The 17411-nt window shown below is 46.1% G+C and overlaps 1 protein-coding gene across 1 annotated transcript in view; it reads right to left on the reverse strand.

Moving 5' to 3' along the window:
• Positions 1-595: 595 nt before the first annotated feature.
• GPX7 (glutathione peroxidase 7) overlaps positions 596-17411 on the reverse strand; it is a 31231-nt gene continuing 14415 nt past the window's right edge. The window contains 2 exon segments of the mRNA XM_029618354.1: positions 596-751; positions 753-881. Coding sequence (XP_029474214.1) covers positions 611-751; positions 753-881 — 270 coding nt within the window. The 3' untranslated portion in view covers positions 596-610.

The raw sequence follows: 17411 nt of genomic DNA on the forward strand, positions 1-17411 counted from the left end.
ACAAAAACTGTAAAAAAAGTAAAATAAATAATTCTTGATACAATGGTTGGTACTGTTGCAATATGAGGGGTATTTTAAGATGTGGAGTAAGATCGGGACTTGGTTTCTGGATCCTGGTGAATATCTCTTGGGGAGAGAGGAAATGGGGGTGGGGGGAGGGAGCTTGGAGTAGTGGATGCTGGGCTCTGGTGTCTTATGGTGATGATTAAGGAAACGATGGGATTTATTGGGGCTGTGGGTGATAGACTGCTGGAGTGGGGTCACAAGTTTGATGGTTTATGTTGGTCCCTGGTCTGTTTTTAATGTTGTGTGTTTTACGTGAGGTTTATTGAGTGCATTATTATTTCTGGGATTTTGTTCATCACTTTGGGAATTTTGTAATTGAAGACTGGGGTTGGCAGTTATTAAGAACATTAAATAAATAAATGAAATGCAGCATTTTTCGGACATAATTTGGAAGGGATGAAAACTCCAATTTTCCAGCCTTTCACTTTTGGTGTGAAATTGTTTTCACGTCTTCTCTCTATGGAAAGACCCTTCTAAACCTCAAAGAGCGTCCGCTTTCAGCAAGACCAACTCCAGGTCAGATTTTGCATTCTCAGATCAGCCATCACTCACCAATTAAGTACTTGAAGGCGGCATTGGCACCAAATCCAGTAACGGCTACTTTGCTAAACATGGGAAATGAAACGCCGAAGTTTTTCCTGGCAAAGCTTTCAATCTCTCTGTTGCTGCCTGGTTCCTGCTGCCCCAAACTGGTTACACGGGAAGGCCAGCACATTGAAGTGATAAGGACCCAGGTCTCTCTGCAGCTGCTGTAGGGACTTGTAGTGGCTGTCTGTAAATCCACATTCACTTGCCACATTGACTACCAATGATACCTAGGAAGGAAGGACAAGGAAACGATTAAGAAACTTGGGGAAAGCGGGTTTTTCAGTTCTTTAGGTCATTTCAGACACATTTTACAAATGGATAATGGCAGAGACATCTTCCAAAACAGAAACCGGTCCATATTCAGTAGGACATTTAGTGGACAAGATATCAGGCTACAGTTAGGCAGATAACTTGTCCTGGATATTCAACGGAATAAACGTCCTACTGAATATCCCTGATTTAAGTTATCGGCTAACATTAGCCGGATAATGGTAAACATAACCGGACATTCTTTTGAATGTCCGGTTATGTTTAAAGCTAATCTTAGCCAAATAGCATGAGACTTAACTGGCTATATTCAAATGACTATAGCCGATTAAGTGCTGGCAGGTTAATAAAAAAAAACAAGATTGCGAGCCTAAAGCCCCAACCAACTCTGTTCCTTGCAGGCCTGAGCCTGCCACCTGCTCCCCAAAATGCCCTATATCGGCTGGTACACCGAAAATAAAGGCCGGGGTTGGTGACAGTCTTTCCTTCTCCCCCCTCTCCCCCCGCAACCCCTCGCTCCTTGGCCTGAGCTATTTTTTCCCACAAAACAGTCAACCTCTGGGGGCTCCCCCCTTTCCCCTCACCCCAACTCTAAGCCTCCCACCCTTGCGTTACCGCCTCTCTCTCTTTTTCTTCAGCCCGGATTGCGGTGCCCGACGCTTCTGGCGTAGCTTAAGCAGTTATTTGCATTCGGTGGAAGCCTACGCTTTTAGCGTAACTGCTTAGTTACAGCAGGAGCGTCGGGCCCGGGTGGTGGTAGGAGGCCACCACAAACCAGGCTGAAGAAAAAGAGAGAGAGAGAGACGGTAACGCAAAGATGGAAGGCCCCGGGAGGTTGACTGTTTTGGGGGATAAAAAAAAATAACTCAGGCCAAGGAGCGAGACACAGCCTTCTGTTTTTGGTGAGCCAGTCAATATGGGGAATTCTGGGGAGCAGGCGGCAGGCTCAGCCCTGCAAGTGTAGGGCTGGTTGGGACCTTTAGGATTGCGGGGAGGGGATTCCCCATTAGCCATGCCACTTAACTGGACATCTTTTGAAGATAATCCAGTTAAATAGCAGGGTATCCGGCCGCACAAAACCGGCTAACTTTAGACCTGCTCTGAAGCAGGTCTAAGGTTCTCTGGCTAACCCAGCCTGATATACCCGATATTCGGCTAGGTTAGCCCCATAGCTCAACCCCTCCCTGGCATGCCCCCAAAACGCCCCCTTTCTATCCAGCTAAATTATAGCCGGTGAACTACTTGCGCGGTTGTAATTTGGATGGATAAGAGGCTGAATATGCCACCTTTGCCATTTAGATGGATAAGTTCCGAGTGATCCGTCAAAACAGGTTTTTGAATACCTTCCCCAATATATTTCAAATGCCTCAGCCCCTTAACTTAAAGCAGGCTTAGCGTGCTCCTTCCAGGGTAATGCTCTCAGTTCCAGATGGAGATTATTTTAAGAAAATAGGCTATAATTTGCAGTCAGCTTTGTAAAATTGTTACAGATATCTCATTCCTTATTCTACAATGCAGATAGTAGCTGTAGTGAGAAGCGGAGAATTGTGGAGAAGTTAATATATGTAATGACGTGACAGGCTCTTTCACCACACGACTGCTAAAGTCTCTTTTTGGCTTGGGGGATCATAATTACAGCTGTAGACGAAGTTAATGGCCATTAGTGGAAGGATTTAAATGTTAGGGTTAGATGAACATGCAATTTCCCAATGCAATTTGTGTATAAGATTACAGAAAATGTGGTACTTGCAAGAATTACAATTACACATCCTACACAAATGATTTTTTTTTCTCTCTCTTTTTCAGCTTTTTAGGTCCCTAAGTGTCGGATGAATGCTTGATGTGTGCCGTATTTAAAGGGGCTGTACCTACATTGCCTATGGGATAGTTCTGAAATTCTCTTATTCTGGAAGGATATACTACACTTCCTCCTGAGGGCTTACTGTCTCTAGCTTTATATATTTTGGGCTAGCTGGATGAGTCTGTTTTTGTTGATAGATTTCACAAGTTGTTTCTGGCTAAAGTGCTCATGATGGCCAAAAAAAAAGCATTTTCATTAATAGGAATTGGTATGTATGAAGTTTGAAAGCGCTCCGACGACCCTCTGTTACTTTTTATCATATCTGGAGATTTTTCGTTGCATCTCTGTCTGCAGATTTACAGAAGCAGGCAGCTCTTGTCTAAGGCTGGAGTTACTTTCACTCTAGGATGTTTATGCCTGCCTGGCTGCTTTCCAACACCTGTTTCATTCTCTGAGTTTTCGCTCCACTTTTAGTCTATTTGGGGGTTTACCTGTGTTGCTGAGGATAAAGGAAAACTTTGTGTTGACCTATAATTATATGCTGTTAAAATCACTGTTTGCAACTTGTCAAGTAATAAAAAAAAAGTTAAACATAAGGGCCATTAGTCTGATGAGAGCCCTTTCCCAATGGAACTGTTGTGTTTTTCCACCTTCTCCTTTGGTTTTCCAGCTCATTTAGAACTGGCATAGTGGTGGCAGTCCCTCAAATTGAGGAGGGTATCCATCAGGCTTAGTGGATCTTCATACGACTTCTGAAGATCTTTATTTTCAAAGATATGTTGTCGCAATAAATGAGGGATTTAAGTTATGACCACCCCTAGGCACTGCTGGTGTTGTCACCACATCAACACTGCTAGAAACCGGAGCTGATGCTCTAGCCCTAGCTGCTGCCCCCACACTCTGGCAATCACACATATCCCCACTGCCAGAAACATCCCTCTAATAAAAAAAAATAAAGTCAACTCTCCATAAACAAGTCAGTGCATTAAGTGGCAAAGCCTCTAAGGCTTTCAACAACCCAGTCTGGAAAACAGAGAGAAACCACAAGTTACTTACCAGTCCCAGCAAAGGGGAGACACCTGTACAATGCGCCTCTGGAGAATGCAGACTTTTCTGTACCGAGCCTGGCTCGAAGGTTGACAAGTTGGGCAGGACAAATCACTAATAATAACTAAGTCCCAGCCACGGGAGGAACAGGTCCTACCCTTCCTGACAGGGCTGCTCTGGGTTTTGCATCCGGTGTGGCACTTCCATGCCGATTCTGTAGCTGGAGCAGGGTCAGGTGACTACAGCAGATACGGCCTCCCTGTCCAGCTCCCGAGAGATGGACTTAAAATGCAAGAACAACACACGAGAGATCCCGCTTTGAAGTGTGGAATATAAATCAAAGAAATAAACAAACAGCAGAAAGAAGAGGTAAAATGGAGAGGCAGTGTGGGCAGGAGCATTTTTTTTTTAAACCTTTCTTGGATTACATTTTGCTTGAAAATATTACTATCCCTTAACAGAAACATGGGGGTAACCTGCACAGAGCAGCAGTTACTGCCCTTAACAGAAACATGGGAGTAACCTGTACAGAGTGGCAGTAACTATCCTTAATAGAACACATGGGGGTAACCTGCACGGAGCAGCAGTTACTGCCCTTAACAGCAGTTTCTGCCCTTAACAGACACATGGGGGTAACCTGCACAGAGTGGCAGTTACTACCTTTAACAGAAACATGGGGGTAACCTGCACGGAGAGGCAGTTACTACCCTTAACAGAAACATGGGGGTAACCTGCACGGAGTGGCAGTTACTACCCTTAACAGAAACATGGGGGTAACCTGCACGGAGTGGCAGTTACTACCTTTAACAGAAACATGGGGGTAACCTGCACAGAGAGGCAGTTACTACCCTTAACAGAAACATGGGGGTAACCTGCACGGAGTGGCAGTTACTACCCTTAACAGAAACATGGGGGTAACCTGAATGGAGTGGCAGTTACTGCCTTTAACAGAAACATTGGGGTAACCTGAATGGAGTGGCAGTTACTGCCTTTAACAGAAACATGGGGGTAACCTGAATGGAGTGGCAGTTACTGCCTTTAACAGAAACATTGGGGTAACCTGAATGGAGTGGCAGTTACTGCCTTTAACAGAAACATTGGGGTAACCTGAATGGAGTGGCAGTTACTGCCTTTAACAGAAACATGGGGGTAACCTGCATGGAGTGGCAGTTACTGCCTTTAACAGAAACATGAGGGTAACCTGCATGGAACTGCAGTTGCTGCCATAAGAAGCTTGCTGGGCAGACTGGAAGGACTATCTGTTCTTTTTCTACCATATTACTATATGTTAGATTGTTAATGAGTGTACTTGTATTCCAAGTTCTAAAATTTAGCTTTTTCTTGTTTTGACCACAGAAATGGTGAGTTCTCTGAGATTCCCCACCAGGAGAAATGGAACAGGCTAATTTGGGGCACCTTCTCTAGTTCTCTCTTCATTCAGGGTGAGCAAAACCAAAGAAGGCTTTTCTGTTGTGAATGCAGCTACCGAAGGACAGCCCTGTTCCAGCACAGGTGCCCAATGGCCAGCGTGCAGATTTTTGGGTGGGGGCTTCCAAGTATCACAGCCCTACCCTCTCTTGTCACTTCTTCATTGCCATTGGACGTTTGGGCATGATGGAAGCCTTCGCGTGTCAGGTTTAAGATGTGGACATCAACGCAAAGTCAGGCACATGTGATCTTGGTGGTTGGTGCCTCAGTAGCATGGCAGACCATGACAACTAGGACAGCTTCTCCATTGTGGTCTTCTTCCATCTCCACAGCCTTCATCCACTGAATTTGCTGTTGAGGACTTCATGGATTCTTTTATGTCGGGAATCCCTCACCTCTTCTTTGACCTTACAACCATGAGCGACCCTACCAGGAGCATGAGCTCCAGGCGGCATCGCTTTCAGGTTCATTGGGTCACGCAAGCCTCCCTGCCACCACAAGGTGATGATCCCCGGAAAGGAATCAGAACCAGCACTTGTCCCTATCCTTTCTCCCGTCTAACCCAAACAGTATAGGCCCAGCCCTTAGCGTCTCAAATCGCGGCGTCCTCTGGAACTCGGCCCTGCACGCATGCAGCCAGAGCATGGTCAGTAGCTGGTAACCCCCCGGCCACCTTCTTTTCAGGGGTTGTGAAGTTCAAGGAGGCGTCTGCTGCTAGATGAAGCCCTTGAGAATTGGCGGAGGACACAAACTGACACAGACATTCCATCTTCTTAAAGAAATAAAGGAGTGGGCAGGAAGAAAAAACCCTGAACCTTGCACAATATTGCATGAATTGTTTAGCTCGAGTGACTTCCAGTCTGGGTTCGTTTCGTCTCCTGTGTTAACAGGAAGTTCAGAGAGTTCCCTGCAGAACACAAACATTGGGGAGTGAGTTTGGGGTTTGTTTTTTTTATTTTATTTTATTTTTATAATTATCAATTATACATTCATAGTCAAAATGCATCTACAGAAAAGGAGGATTTTTTCAATAACCAATATATGAAGATATTTTTTCCTTAAATGTACATTTGAATCAAAATCTGCTCCTTCCAAGTCCACATATTGAAGGGGGGGGAGAGGGCTATTCCCAACCTCATTAGAATTTCCAAAATCAAAAAGAAAAAGGCAAACTAAAGCGTTACACAGAGAAGTCTCGTTATTTTACGTATAATACAAGCAGCTTTCTTACGGCGGTCTCCCAATTATGCAGAGCTTACAACTTCAGGTTTTTTATTTGCCAAGAAATTCAATACCTGTTCAGGAGAAAAAAAAATACCTAAAGTGTTCCCCTGATACTTCACTTACAAGGACATTTTGTTAAGTAAAATGCTCCTCATTCTAGCACTCTACTCTTAAGATTTAGAAATTATTTTCTCTTCATCTGTGGTCCTCTTGACACATCTGGAAATATGCTTATTTTAAATCCCATAAACAGTTCTTGTCGGTGGCGAAAATGGAGTCTCATAATCCGTTTTTTGTCTGATTCTGTAAGGAAAGTAACAACCACTGTAGATGGCGCTAACAATTCCTCATTCGTTGACTCTAATATTCCAGACATATTCAATCGGTGGGAAGGCTGGTGAAGGCCCTCTCGGTTTAAGGGGTGTTTTCTAAATGGTGCTATAAAATATGCCTTAGATATTATTGGCAGAGCCTGTTCTGAAATTATAAGGGTTTGAAGCATATGTTTTTTCATAGCATCCTTAGCAGATATCAATGGTTCTTTAGGGAAATTTTCCAGCTTCTCCACCTTATTCATTAGGTCTTTAGTTTCTTTAACCAAATTCATCTGAAGATTATTATTTTCCTGGATCTAGAGTCACTATATTTTCAAGTTTTTCAGCCATATTCTTTTCTAATTTAGCCACATGCTGTTCCAGAGCTTTTTGGACTTCTAAACACAGGATTTATTTTCAGCTGTAAATTTTCAAAGTCTGAACCGCTTGCCATATCTCTTCCAAGGTAAGTTGCTCAGGTCTTACCAAAACCAACGGCTCCGTGCTCCTTTGGTGAACTTGTCCGTCGCTTGTTGCCTCTCCCGGCAGGGCTGGTAGCGCAGACGGAATCCCATCTCTTCCGGGTAAGGGCTCCGGCGTGGCCGCCTCCAAATTGGTGGTCTCGCTTCCTGTCCCTCGCTCTTCCTCCCGGAGTCGCTCTGCCAGCCTTGCTTCTGCTGGATTCTGCGGGGCTATACTCATTATCGGGAACAACGATGTCTGCAGTTCAAGCAAGGTCCCGGTTTCATCTTCCTCCCGAGGGCCTTGCCGCGAACCTCCTCCACCCGATTCCACTCCTCTCCGGGTCAGGTGAGCGTCCATCGGTCCAGTGATTGAAACGGCTTGGGGGGGTATAGATATTTCACGCTCCCTTGCCCGGCGCTTCCGCGCAGAATGTGGCATAACTCACCACAAAGGAAAAAACGCCGAGGAACAGCTCTCATGGTGAGTGAGTTTGCAACACAGCAGGAAGAGTGGTCTAGAAATCAGCGAGAGATCATGAAGCAAAATACAGCTCTTCTCATGATCATGAACTTTTGCAGGGATGGAAGCTTCTACTTTGCCTTAGAGCACTGGGTCCTAATAATTTGCATAGAAATGTAGTTTAAGGACATTTATCAGAAGCGATGCAAAGTCCCTGAGGAGTTCCAATATTACTGTTTTAGGCCCAGATCTTCTCTTTGTTTGTAAGAATCATAGGGAAAGACGGGTACCCCGGGACACAGAGAGAGCTCTCTCCCTCAGGATGGCTAAAGAAGGCAGAGGATGGGGAGGGAGGAAAAGAGGAAAGGAGGCACTGGCCGAAGAAGGAGAGGTCCAGGGAGGCAGGGAGGCTGCCAGGCAGATGATGGGAATGGAGGCAGGCAGACACCGAGGAGGGAATAAGTCAGAGGCTGGGGAAGGAGGAAAGCAGAGGAGGGTGATGTCCGGGGAGGGAGGCAGCCAGGCAGATGCTGAGAAGAGAGTCAGTCAGAGGCCGGAGGGAGAGTTAAGGAATGCTAGGATAATAAAGGACAAGTGACAAACACAGAGCCATAATGACAATTATCCAGAAGTTTTATGGACGTTTGTGACGCCGAAACCTAAAATTTCCAAATTATAAGAAAATGATTGTTGAAGGCCATTCTCCCAAAAATACTTTCTAGAGGAGTTCCTGCAAGCCTCCTTTCAAAAGACGTTTTCTCAGTGATTAAGGCTCTTGGGCTTACAAGCCTCCAGTCTTGTGGCAAATGACCCAGGATGCTAAAAACGCATCATGAAACAGTGGGGGAAGGGAAAGGACACTCAGCTATATGTCCAGGACTTTTGTGTATTGCATGTGTAAGTGTCTGTGTGTGCGAGTGCTTTCTTGCATGTGCATTGTGTGTCTATCTGTATGCATCCGGGCCATGTTGAGTTTCTAAGGGTACACAAATTCGTTGTAGGATGCTGAAAGAGGGGGGAGGAAGGGCTGGGGATTGTTTCAGGTCAATTGGAAAATTAATTAACAACATTTAAAAAAATGCTGAAAAAGTAGTCATCACTGTAGCTTTTAAAGAGTCAACCTTTCCATGGACTGTGGATCGTATCATACAGTTCAAATACTACCGCACACAATTAAATTACGCCAAAATCATTCCTCAATCATTTTCTTCTGGAGCTGAGATGGAAATTGCCATTGATTTTATTTTTATATATATATAATGCAGCAGTTGTACAGATACCAGAAGACTCTGTTCTTTGGCTAATTTCGGGTGTGCTGCAGTAGAAAATGTCAAGCGTCTAATTCCCCGTGCCTCACCAGTCCCAGTTCTGATCAAAATGCCAAAGGCTAAAGGATAAGGGACGTGTTCGAGGAGAGGAAATACTGGAGCAGACACTGATCACCCTCAGCAAAAACCGTAGGGAGGACTTCTTACCCTCAATTCTGTGTCCAAAGGAAAATTCATTAGGTTGAATAGGGACCTAAGAGTTCTCAAATTATCAAATATTTGTATGTCTCAGTGTTTTAAGATGGTCTTGGATTACCTTAAAAAAAAAAAACAACCCAAAAAACCCTGCACCATGTATCTTGCAAGGCAGAGACACTGATATTTCAAACATGATGTTCAGAAACCAACTCAGCCTTGTAAACGTCTCTGAACATGATTTCCGGACAGAAGGAGCTGTGGTAAATTCTCCGATCCCCTCCCAGCTATCTCTACTGACCAAGGAGAAAGGAATGGTGCCCCCCCTCTCATGCACACAGGACAGGGTGAGGTATATATAATGCTCAGGCTAGCAACACAGCATCAAAACTGGCAGGCGAAGGTCAAAATGCATGCAAGCAGCCTATAACCTTGGTACTATCCCGTGAGGTTGGTTTGCATTAAAAACAAGAAGTTTTGGTACTTTTCTGGGATGGGGAGGGGGAGGTATTGGGGGGGGGGTCATTATGCCCTGAATAACTGTTTCTTCATTGGAGTGGGGGTGGAGAAATATGGCAGCCCTTATGTCTTTGGGAAGGGGGTGGGCAGGATTTTATTCACTTTTGATAGGTTTGGGGGGGGGGGGGGAAGCTTGGAGGAGGGCCATCATCACATGAGGACTTTGAATTATTTTACACTTTTGAGTGTTGGGGTCATCTCGCGTGGCGGCCCTGGGGTGAACAGGGCTCAAGCCTTGACCCCCTACTCAACTTTGTTTTTTTGGCGCACCTTTTTTTAGGCATCGGCCCTTTAAGGCGATGACGGTCCTGTGAGATTGGGCCGCTGCTGTGTTATTTTGCCCCATGGTGTTTTTCCGCTAGACAAAACAACGCGCCATACAGCTGCAATGTTTTTCTGGGGGAGGGGCCCACTATTGCAGCGACACCCCCCACGATAGTGGGACCCCTCCCATGATAAAACATCGCAGCTTGATGCATCTAGGCCATAGTTTGGACTGAATATCAAAATTAATTTACCTGGACAAATTTGTCTGGTTAATTTTGCTGGCCTGCCTTTTGGCTGAAAATTCATTCCAAGCTGCTAAGTACATATTGGAACACAGAACAAGTGAGACTGCTACAGATCTCCGCACAGAGCCTACATGCTAGCAGAATCCCTCACCTCGGTCACACATCTTATTTTGATTTATTTGAACACAGACCCTCACCAAATATAGAAAAAAGTGACCTCAAATTAGAAATAGAAGAAGTGTGTGGACAAAACCCAAGAAGCCAAATTCTGTATGCAATGCAACACTGGAGAAGTAGAAACAGAAATGTATTTCCTCCTGTAAGTTACACCTGCATTATGGAACTCATACAGTAACAACCCTACCTATGAAAAGGCAGCACTGCAAAAATTACACCAGGCCCTAAACACCAATACACCTCCTATTAGGAAAACAGAACAAGCCAAGCTGCTATAGATCCCTACCAAGAAACTACAAGCTCGCAGAACACCCTTAGCTGGGTCACACACGCAGAACACAGACAGACCCTCACCAAATACAGAATAAAGTGACCATAAAGCTAATGTTTCTGTTTTTGCGTTGTCCTACTGCATAAAGGGGCGGATTTTAAAAGCCCTGCTCGCGTAAATCTGGGCGGATTTACGCGAGCAGGGCCTTGCGCGCCTATTTTCCATAGGCCTGCCGGCGCGCGCAGAGCCCCGGGACTCGCGTAAGTCCCGGGGTTTTTCGAGGGGGGCGTGTCGGGGGCGGGACGCAGCATTTCGGGGGCGGGCCCGGGGGCGTGGTTTCAGCCCGGGGCGGTCCGGGGGCGTGGCCACGCCCTCCGGAACCGCCCCCAGGTTGCATCTTGGTGCGCTAGCGGCCTGCTGGCGCGCGGGGATTTACTTCTCCCTCCGGGAGGCGTAAATCCCCCGACAAAGGTAGGGGGGGTTTAGATAGGGCCGGGGGGGTGGGTTAAATAGAGAAAGGGAGGGGAAGGTGAGGGGAGGGTGAAAGTGAGTTCCCTCCGAGGCCGCTCCGATTTCGGAGCAGCCTTGGAGGGAATGGAGGCAGGTTGCGCGGCTTGGCGCGCGCTGGCTGCACAAAATCGGCAGCCTTGCGCACGCCAATCCTGGATTTTAGCGGCTACGCGTGTATCTACTAAAATCCAGCGTACTTTTGTTTGCGCCTGGTGCGCCAACAAAAGTACGCGAAGGCGCACTTTTTAAAAATCTACCCCACAGAGTTTGGCTTCTTGCTGTTTCCAGTTCAGTTTTTGTCTCTTCATTTCTATTTATGCATTCCCCAAGAAATATAAAATAATTCTAAAACTAGAATATACTAAATGTTTCAAAACAACTAATAAATGGAACATCCAATCAATACAAAATTTCAAAACTATTACAAATTCTCCAAACACCAATAAAATATTTCTAATAGCAGACACATCACATAATTCCTAATAATTAAAATGGCAATCAAACAAGAAAGATAAACTTGAAAAGCCACCTTTACTTACCCTCTCCAGCAACTCTCCTACTCCTTTCCCTTGAAGGCCAATAGCACTCACCAGAAGCAGCAAGGGCTGCTGAAGCTCTGTTCTCACAGCGCTAAGAAGGCAGCACTCAGCTGCTTGCTTGTGCTGCAATCGATCGTGGCACAGAGCAATCAGCTGAGATTGTTATTGTATTCTTTTCTCCCGCCCCAGCCTCTTTTTTTTTGCAGTTTGATTATTATTAATTTTATATGTTCTTGCTGGTGTCGCGCTGGCGAGAGAAGGGGAGGTCGGAGCCGGGGGGGGGGGGGCAGCAGCATGCAAGCATGGCCTTTTCTTCTTCCCGCGTGCCCGGTAGACATCACTTCCTCTTCCTGGCCACAAGGGCGGGAAGAGGATAAGGTCACGTTCCTCTTGCCGGCTTCCACAAAACACTGCTGCCGTTCCCCTCGGGGCTCGAATGTGCTGATAGCCCAGGCAGGAACGGCAGCAGCAGCGTTCGTCTCGCTGAGGGGGAGGGGGGGCGGAAGAGCAGCGGGTGCGCGACACACCTGCCGGTGCTTCGTGACACGCCGGTCGAGAACCGCTGCTCTAGACGATTGCCTAGCTCGCCTAATGGAAGCACCGCCCCTGAGGGGAAACTCCATGGGGGGAAGGGGGGCTTTCCCTTTGAAAATTAATGAGCAGGTAGCTACGGACAGTCTGCATATAGCTCCACTAATGGGACAGCACGATATTGGGAGCCCGGCTTCCAATGTGACTGCATCCAAGTGTTACATCACAGTAGGGATCCTGCACCTGCAGCCACATCGGAAGCCCAAGCTCTCGCCATCGCAGGACCACATTACAGAACAGGTCTCTACTAGGCTGCAGCACCAGGAGGGGGTGGGGAAAGGGGAGTGGTCCCCTTTTTTATATCCCTCTCTCCTCTGGGCCCAGCCATCAGTCCTCAGCCAGGGGCCACAAGCCGAGGCTCCTTCTGGATCCGGGCTAACATGAGCTCTTAAGACTGAACACTAGGGGTCGCCACTGCATGACGGCTGAGACGTCCTTCCCCGGGGGGGGGGGGGGGGGGGGGGGCTGGCTTTGAATGCTGCCACGGCAGCAGTGTTGCCAACCTCGCTTATTTACCACGAGATTGGGCTTCTTTTCCTAATCATTCGCAGGGGGTTTTTTCCCTGATTCGCGGGTTGCTTTTAATTGGGCTATTTTTCCTGTCAGTCGCATTTTTTTTTTTTGGGCTTGTTGGGCGGGACTTGTGCTCTGATGTTGCAGTGATTGGCTGCTGCTGCGATGAAGCCTGTCCATAGCAGGCGCACCCTAAATTACTGCAGCAGTAAAGCCAATCAGAGCGGCAAACCTTCACAGGACACATTTGTGGGCAGACCCAGCACCAGCACGGCATGCACGAGCCTCGCACGTGGGCAGCACGTGCGAGGCTCGTGCTGCTGGAAGGCCAGCAGCAGGGCATTGCAGCAAGCAACAGAGAAGGAATCTTCTGACTGTGCAGCTACAGCCAGGTATCAGGAGGGGAGGAATTAGTATGTTGGGAGGGGGGAATGAGAATATGGGGGCCACAGATGTGCTCGGAGGGGGGAATGAGCATGAGGGAATTGAAGACGGGGTGAGGAGAGGGGAATGAGTGTGTGGGGGGGCCAGGGATGTGCTCAGAGGAGGGAATGATTGTGAGGGGCTGGTGTTTTTTAATTTGTTCTACTCCACTTGATTTCATCTATTTATTTTTCTCATTTCTTTTCCCTGCAGCAGACAAAAAAAAGAAAGCTTGTCCATACCTGCTAACTACAGGTAAAACATGTGACATGGAAACTTGTAATGCTATTTTTTTTATTTGTTCTACACCACTTTTGCTTTCATCTAATTTGCTTTTTTTTTTCTCTCTTTCATTTCTTCTCCCTGCAGAAGATCACCTCTGTAAGAAAGCCTGTCCATACCTACTGTTTACATCCTTGGCTGCTACACTACTAAATGGTTTAGATCTACTATGGCTACAGTAAAGAACTGGGCTAAATACGGTAAAAGGTAGTGCAAAGCATGGGAAGAGGAACATGAACTAAAAGCATGGATTCAGCCTGTTTTCAGCAATGAGAGTAAGGCTACGTGCAAATGTTGTAAGTGTGACATTCGTGCACATCATGCAGACCTCCTGCAACCTGCTAGAACAGAGAAACATGCAAAAGGCTAAGCTCCTTTGTCGTCTATGCGACTCACAGACATTGGTGTTTCAATTTCACCTGTTTTGGGCTTTTTTTTTGGAAAAAAGTGCTTGTTCTTTCATGAAAACCTGGCAACCCTGCATGGCAGCAACCAGCCTGGGGTGCAGCAGACGGGCGCGAGTGCCAGACTCAGGTCCTCAGTAAAGCAAACTGAATTGTAAACCAGGGTAAGCCACCTCTGTTCGCCTGCAATGATATTCTTTACAGGCCGAGTCTGCAGTCCTCCTCTAAGTTACCAAATAGCTTCAAGCCCTGAGGGACCGTCTGAGACAGCCCTGGTTTTAACCCCATGGCAGCTCTGGCCTTTCTCTTGCTCGTCTTACAGAAACCGAAGCTGCAGGTCCATGGGGGCCCCAAAGCCAGGACCGGCTCAGCCCACTTTCTTGCAGCCTGGAACCGTCTGCTCCCCTGTCTTTCGGAAATGTCAGCAGGCGCCTCGTTCCCCAGCACAGGGAAATTCTACTCGTTAACAAGGGCCTGACTTCCTGAAGACCTTGCCCTGTTCCCCTTTCCCGTGAACCGCGCTCAGAGTTTCGTTTCAGGTTTTTCCAGTGCTCAAGGAATGCAAAGCAAGAGCGCCCCCTGGTGCATGTCACGTCCTATAGCAAAAGAAAGATGCAGACGACAAGGCCGTGCACCTGGGCGGGCAGGTGTTAATTACAGAGCTGTAAACGGATGTAGTGGAGATATGGCAAGGTCTCAGCAACCCAGTATAACACATCCAAAACCCTCGGTCTTCTTCATAATCCACCTTATACTAGTCTTGTTTCAAAATCGTATGCTCTTTTTCAATGTAAGAACATAAGAAAATGCCATACTGGGTCAGACCAAGGGTCCATCAAGCCCAGCATCCTGTTTCCAACAGTGGCCAACCCAGGCCATAAGAACCTGGCAAGTACCCAAAACCTAAGTCTATTCCATGTAACCATTGCTAATGGCAGTGGCTATTCTCTAAGTGAACTTAATGTATTTTTTGTTTAATTGCAAACGGGGCCGGCTTGAGGGCAATTGGTGCCCTGGGTGAAAAGCGCCCCCCCCCCCCCTTTCTGATGGCACCCACCTAGTCCTTTCAGCCACGGCGGGGTGGGGACCCGTCTCGGCCACGTGATTCCAGCCTGTGGACGAGGCTGGGCCGGACCCGTCTTCGGCCTGGGCGGGGAGGAATCTGCCGCGGGCAGCGGTGGGACAGGATCCGCCACGGCCACGCTGGGTCTCTCCTCCTCTGGTCCCGCGCTGCTCAGGGCGCCCCTCAGCTGACACCACTCCAGGTGACTGCCCGGCTGGCCCACCCCAACAGCCGGCCGATTGCAAATAAAACTCCGACAAGAGCCGGTTTCGTATTCTGCTGCTTCGGGGGGGAAATTGTAAATAAAGAAACTTACGTGGGAGGCTGAGCTCTCGTTCAGACTGCAGGCTCACAAAGCTTCTGAGTAGAGGGATTCTCCAGAGGGATGACTCTGCTATTTCACTCTTTTTTTGCTATTTGCTTGTCATGTCATGACTTTACCAGTAATAAATGCTGCAGCAATGTTCTTTTTGGCTTTTCTTATGATTACTTTATGACCAGTCTTTTTACTTTGTGGCTCAGACGCATCCCTGTTATTCTTAAATATACAGATTTTTAGCATGCATTTGGTGCTCAGAATACTAGAAACGGAAACCTGCCTTCTGGCAGTAAGTGACTGAACTTCAGATAGCCCGATACATAACCCTGCGAGCCCCTCTGAAGGGCCACGAGTGCTTTCACCTCATTATTTATTTATTTATTTATTTATTTATTTATGGATTTTTATATACCGGGGTCCATAAGAAACATCACCTCGGTTTACATTCAAACATTAATTCAGCATATAGCTTTACAATATAACATCATAACTGCATGAATATAAAACCAAGTAAAACTTTGTACCTTGACTCAGCTTCAAACAACTGTGGGAAAAGTAGAAATGGAAATATCACAACTTAAAGAATTAAACCTGGCTACTATATGAGATAGAGCTGCTCTTTCTAGAAGGCTTGAATTGCTGGAGAACTGGAACTGCCGTCTAAACTTAAGATTAATCAATTTTCCCAGAGTTATGGGGGAAATGCCTATTACCACTTTAAAAAGATACTTTGCTGAAGTTCTTCTTTTACCTGAAGCTCAATTTCCGCCAATAAACAAGGTTTATTTCCTTTTAGGGCAAAATCGTTCAAATGAACAGGCAGTACCCCCCCCCCCTAATGGATCTTCAAAATCTGACTCATTTTCTCGAATCTTCTGCCATAGAGATCACTGACTTTTCTACACTTTTAGTTTCCTTGATATTAGAACAAGATATCAGTAGGCTAATGATATCATACTTTAAAAATTTAAATACACTGTTTCATGGCAGTAAAGTTCGTATGTTTCCGGATATCTCAAAGATAACCCAGGAAAGACGCAAGGGTTTCCTAAATATGAGGCAGGAAGTGATATCTCTGGGGGCTATCTTTTTGCTTCGATACCCTTGCAAGTGTATCATAAAAAAAGAAGCGGATACATTTATTTTTTTTTCCCCAGAGTAATTAAGGCTTTATTTAGATTCCCATGCCCCTCGGGGAATACCGTAATTTCAGGGGAATAGAGGAGATTATCAGCTCTTTTTTTTTTTTCAGGTTAAACCGTATTAATCAATTTTTGTTTCCTATATTGTCCTCGAAAGTTGTCTCCTAAGTCTATATTAAAATGAGAATTGGTTACTACATTAGAAATTTAATTTTCATGAATTTGCTAAAGTGAATATAACTTTGTTTCTTACTAATGTATTGTAACATGTTTCCTTTATATTTTATGATACAGTTGTATTAGAAAAGTGATAAATAAATAATAATAAAAAAAAGGCGCTCTGTTTTCTAACACGCGCCCATCCACCTCTCTTGGGAGCGTGATGAAATATGCTAATGAACTGCCGTATTAAAAAAAACCATGCGCTAGGGGAAATTGTGCGGGCCTAGCACATCCTTGGCATCGAGTGCCCAAGAGATGTAGCTGTGTGCGGGTTAGGAAAACAGATGCTCTATACGAGCGTCTGTTTATCCTGCAGCTAATTGACCGGCACAATATACACACACAATATTCACAGCCTGGAGCGTGTATATTGCATGCCCAGATTTTTTTTTTCAGGCAAGCCTTTTTAATTTTGCATATCCTGCTTTCTGCGGTTTCTCCTGCATAAGAGCATAAAATATGCCACACTGGGTCAGACCAAGGGTCCATCAAGCCCAGTATCCTGTTTCCAACAGTGGCCAATCCAAGTCACAAGCACCTGGCAAGTACCCAAACATTAGGTAAATCACAAGCTACTATTGCTTATTAATTACTGTAATATCGTGACCATACTAAGTAGGAGGAACCACAGAAAAGCAGTTTCTTTTCTTTTTAAATTGAACCCTTGATGCGTGGCAAGACTTTATGCCTGCTTCTGAGCAGGCGTAGAACTTTCTGTGTTAAAATGTGCCCATTGGGGGCACGATGGTTTTTTATATCGGGGTAGTTAATAGCCTCTACGTGACATTTACATCTGATGAGC

The sequence above is a fragment of the Rhinatrema bivittatum genome, chromosome 10 (assembly GCF_901001135.1).
Source record: "Rhinatrema bivittatum chromosome 10, aRhiBiv1.1, whole genome shotgun sequence".
NCBI lineage: Eukaryota > Metazoa > Chordata > Amphibia > Gymnophiona > Rhinatrematidae > Rhinatrema > Rhinatrema bivittatum.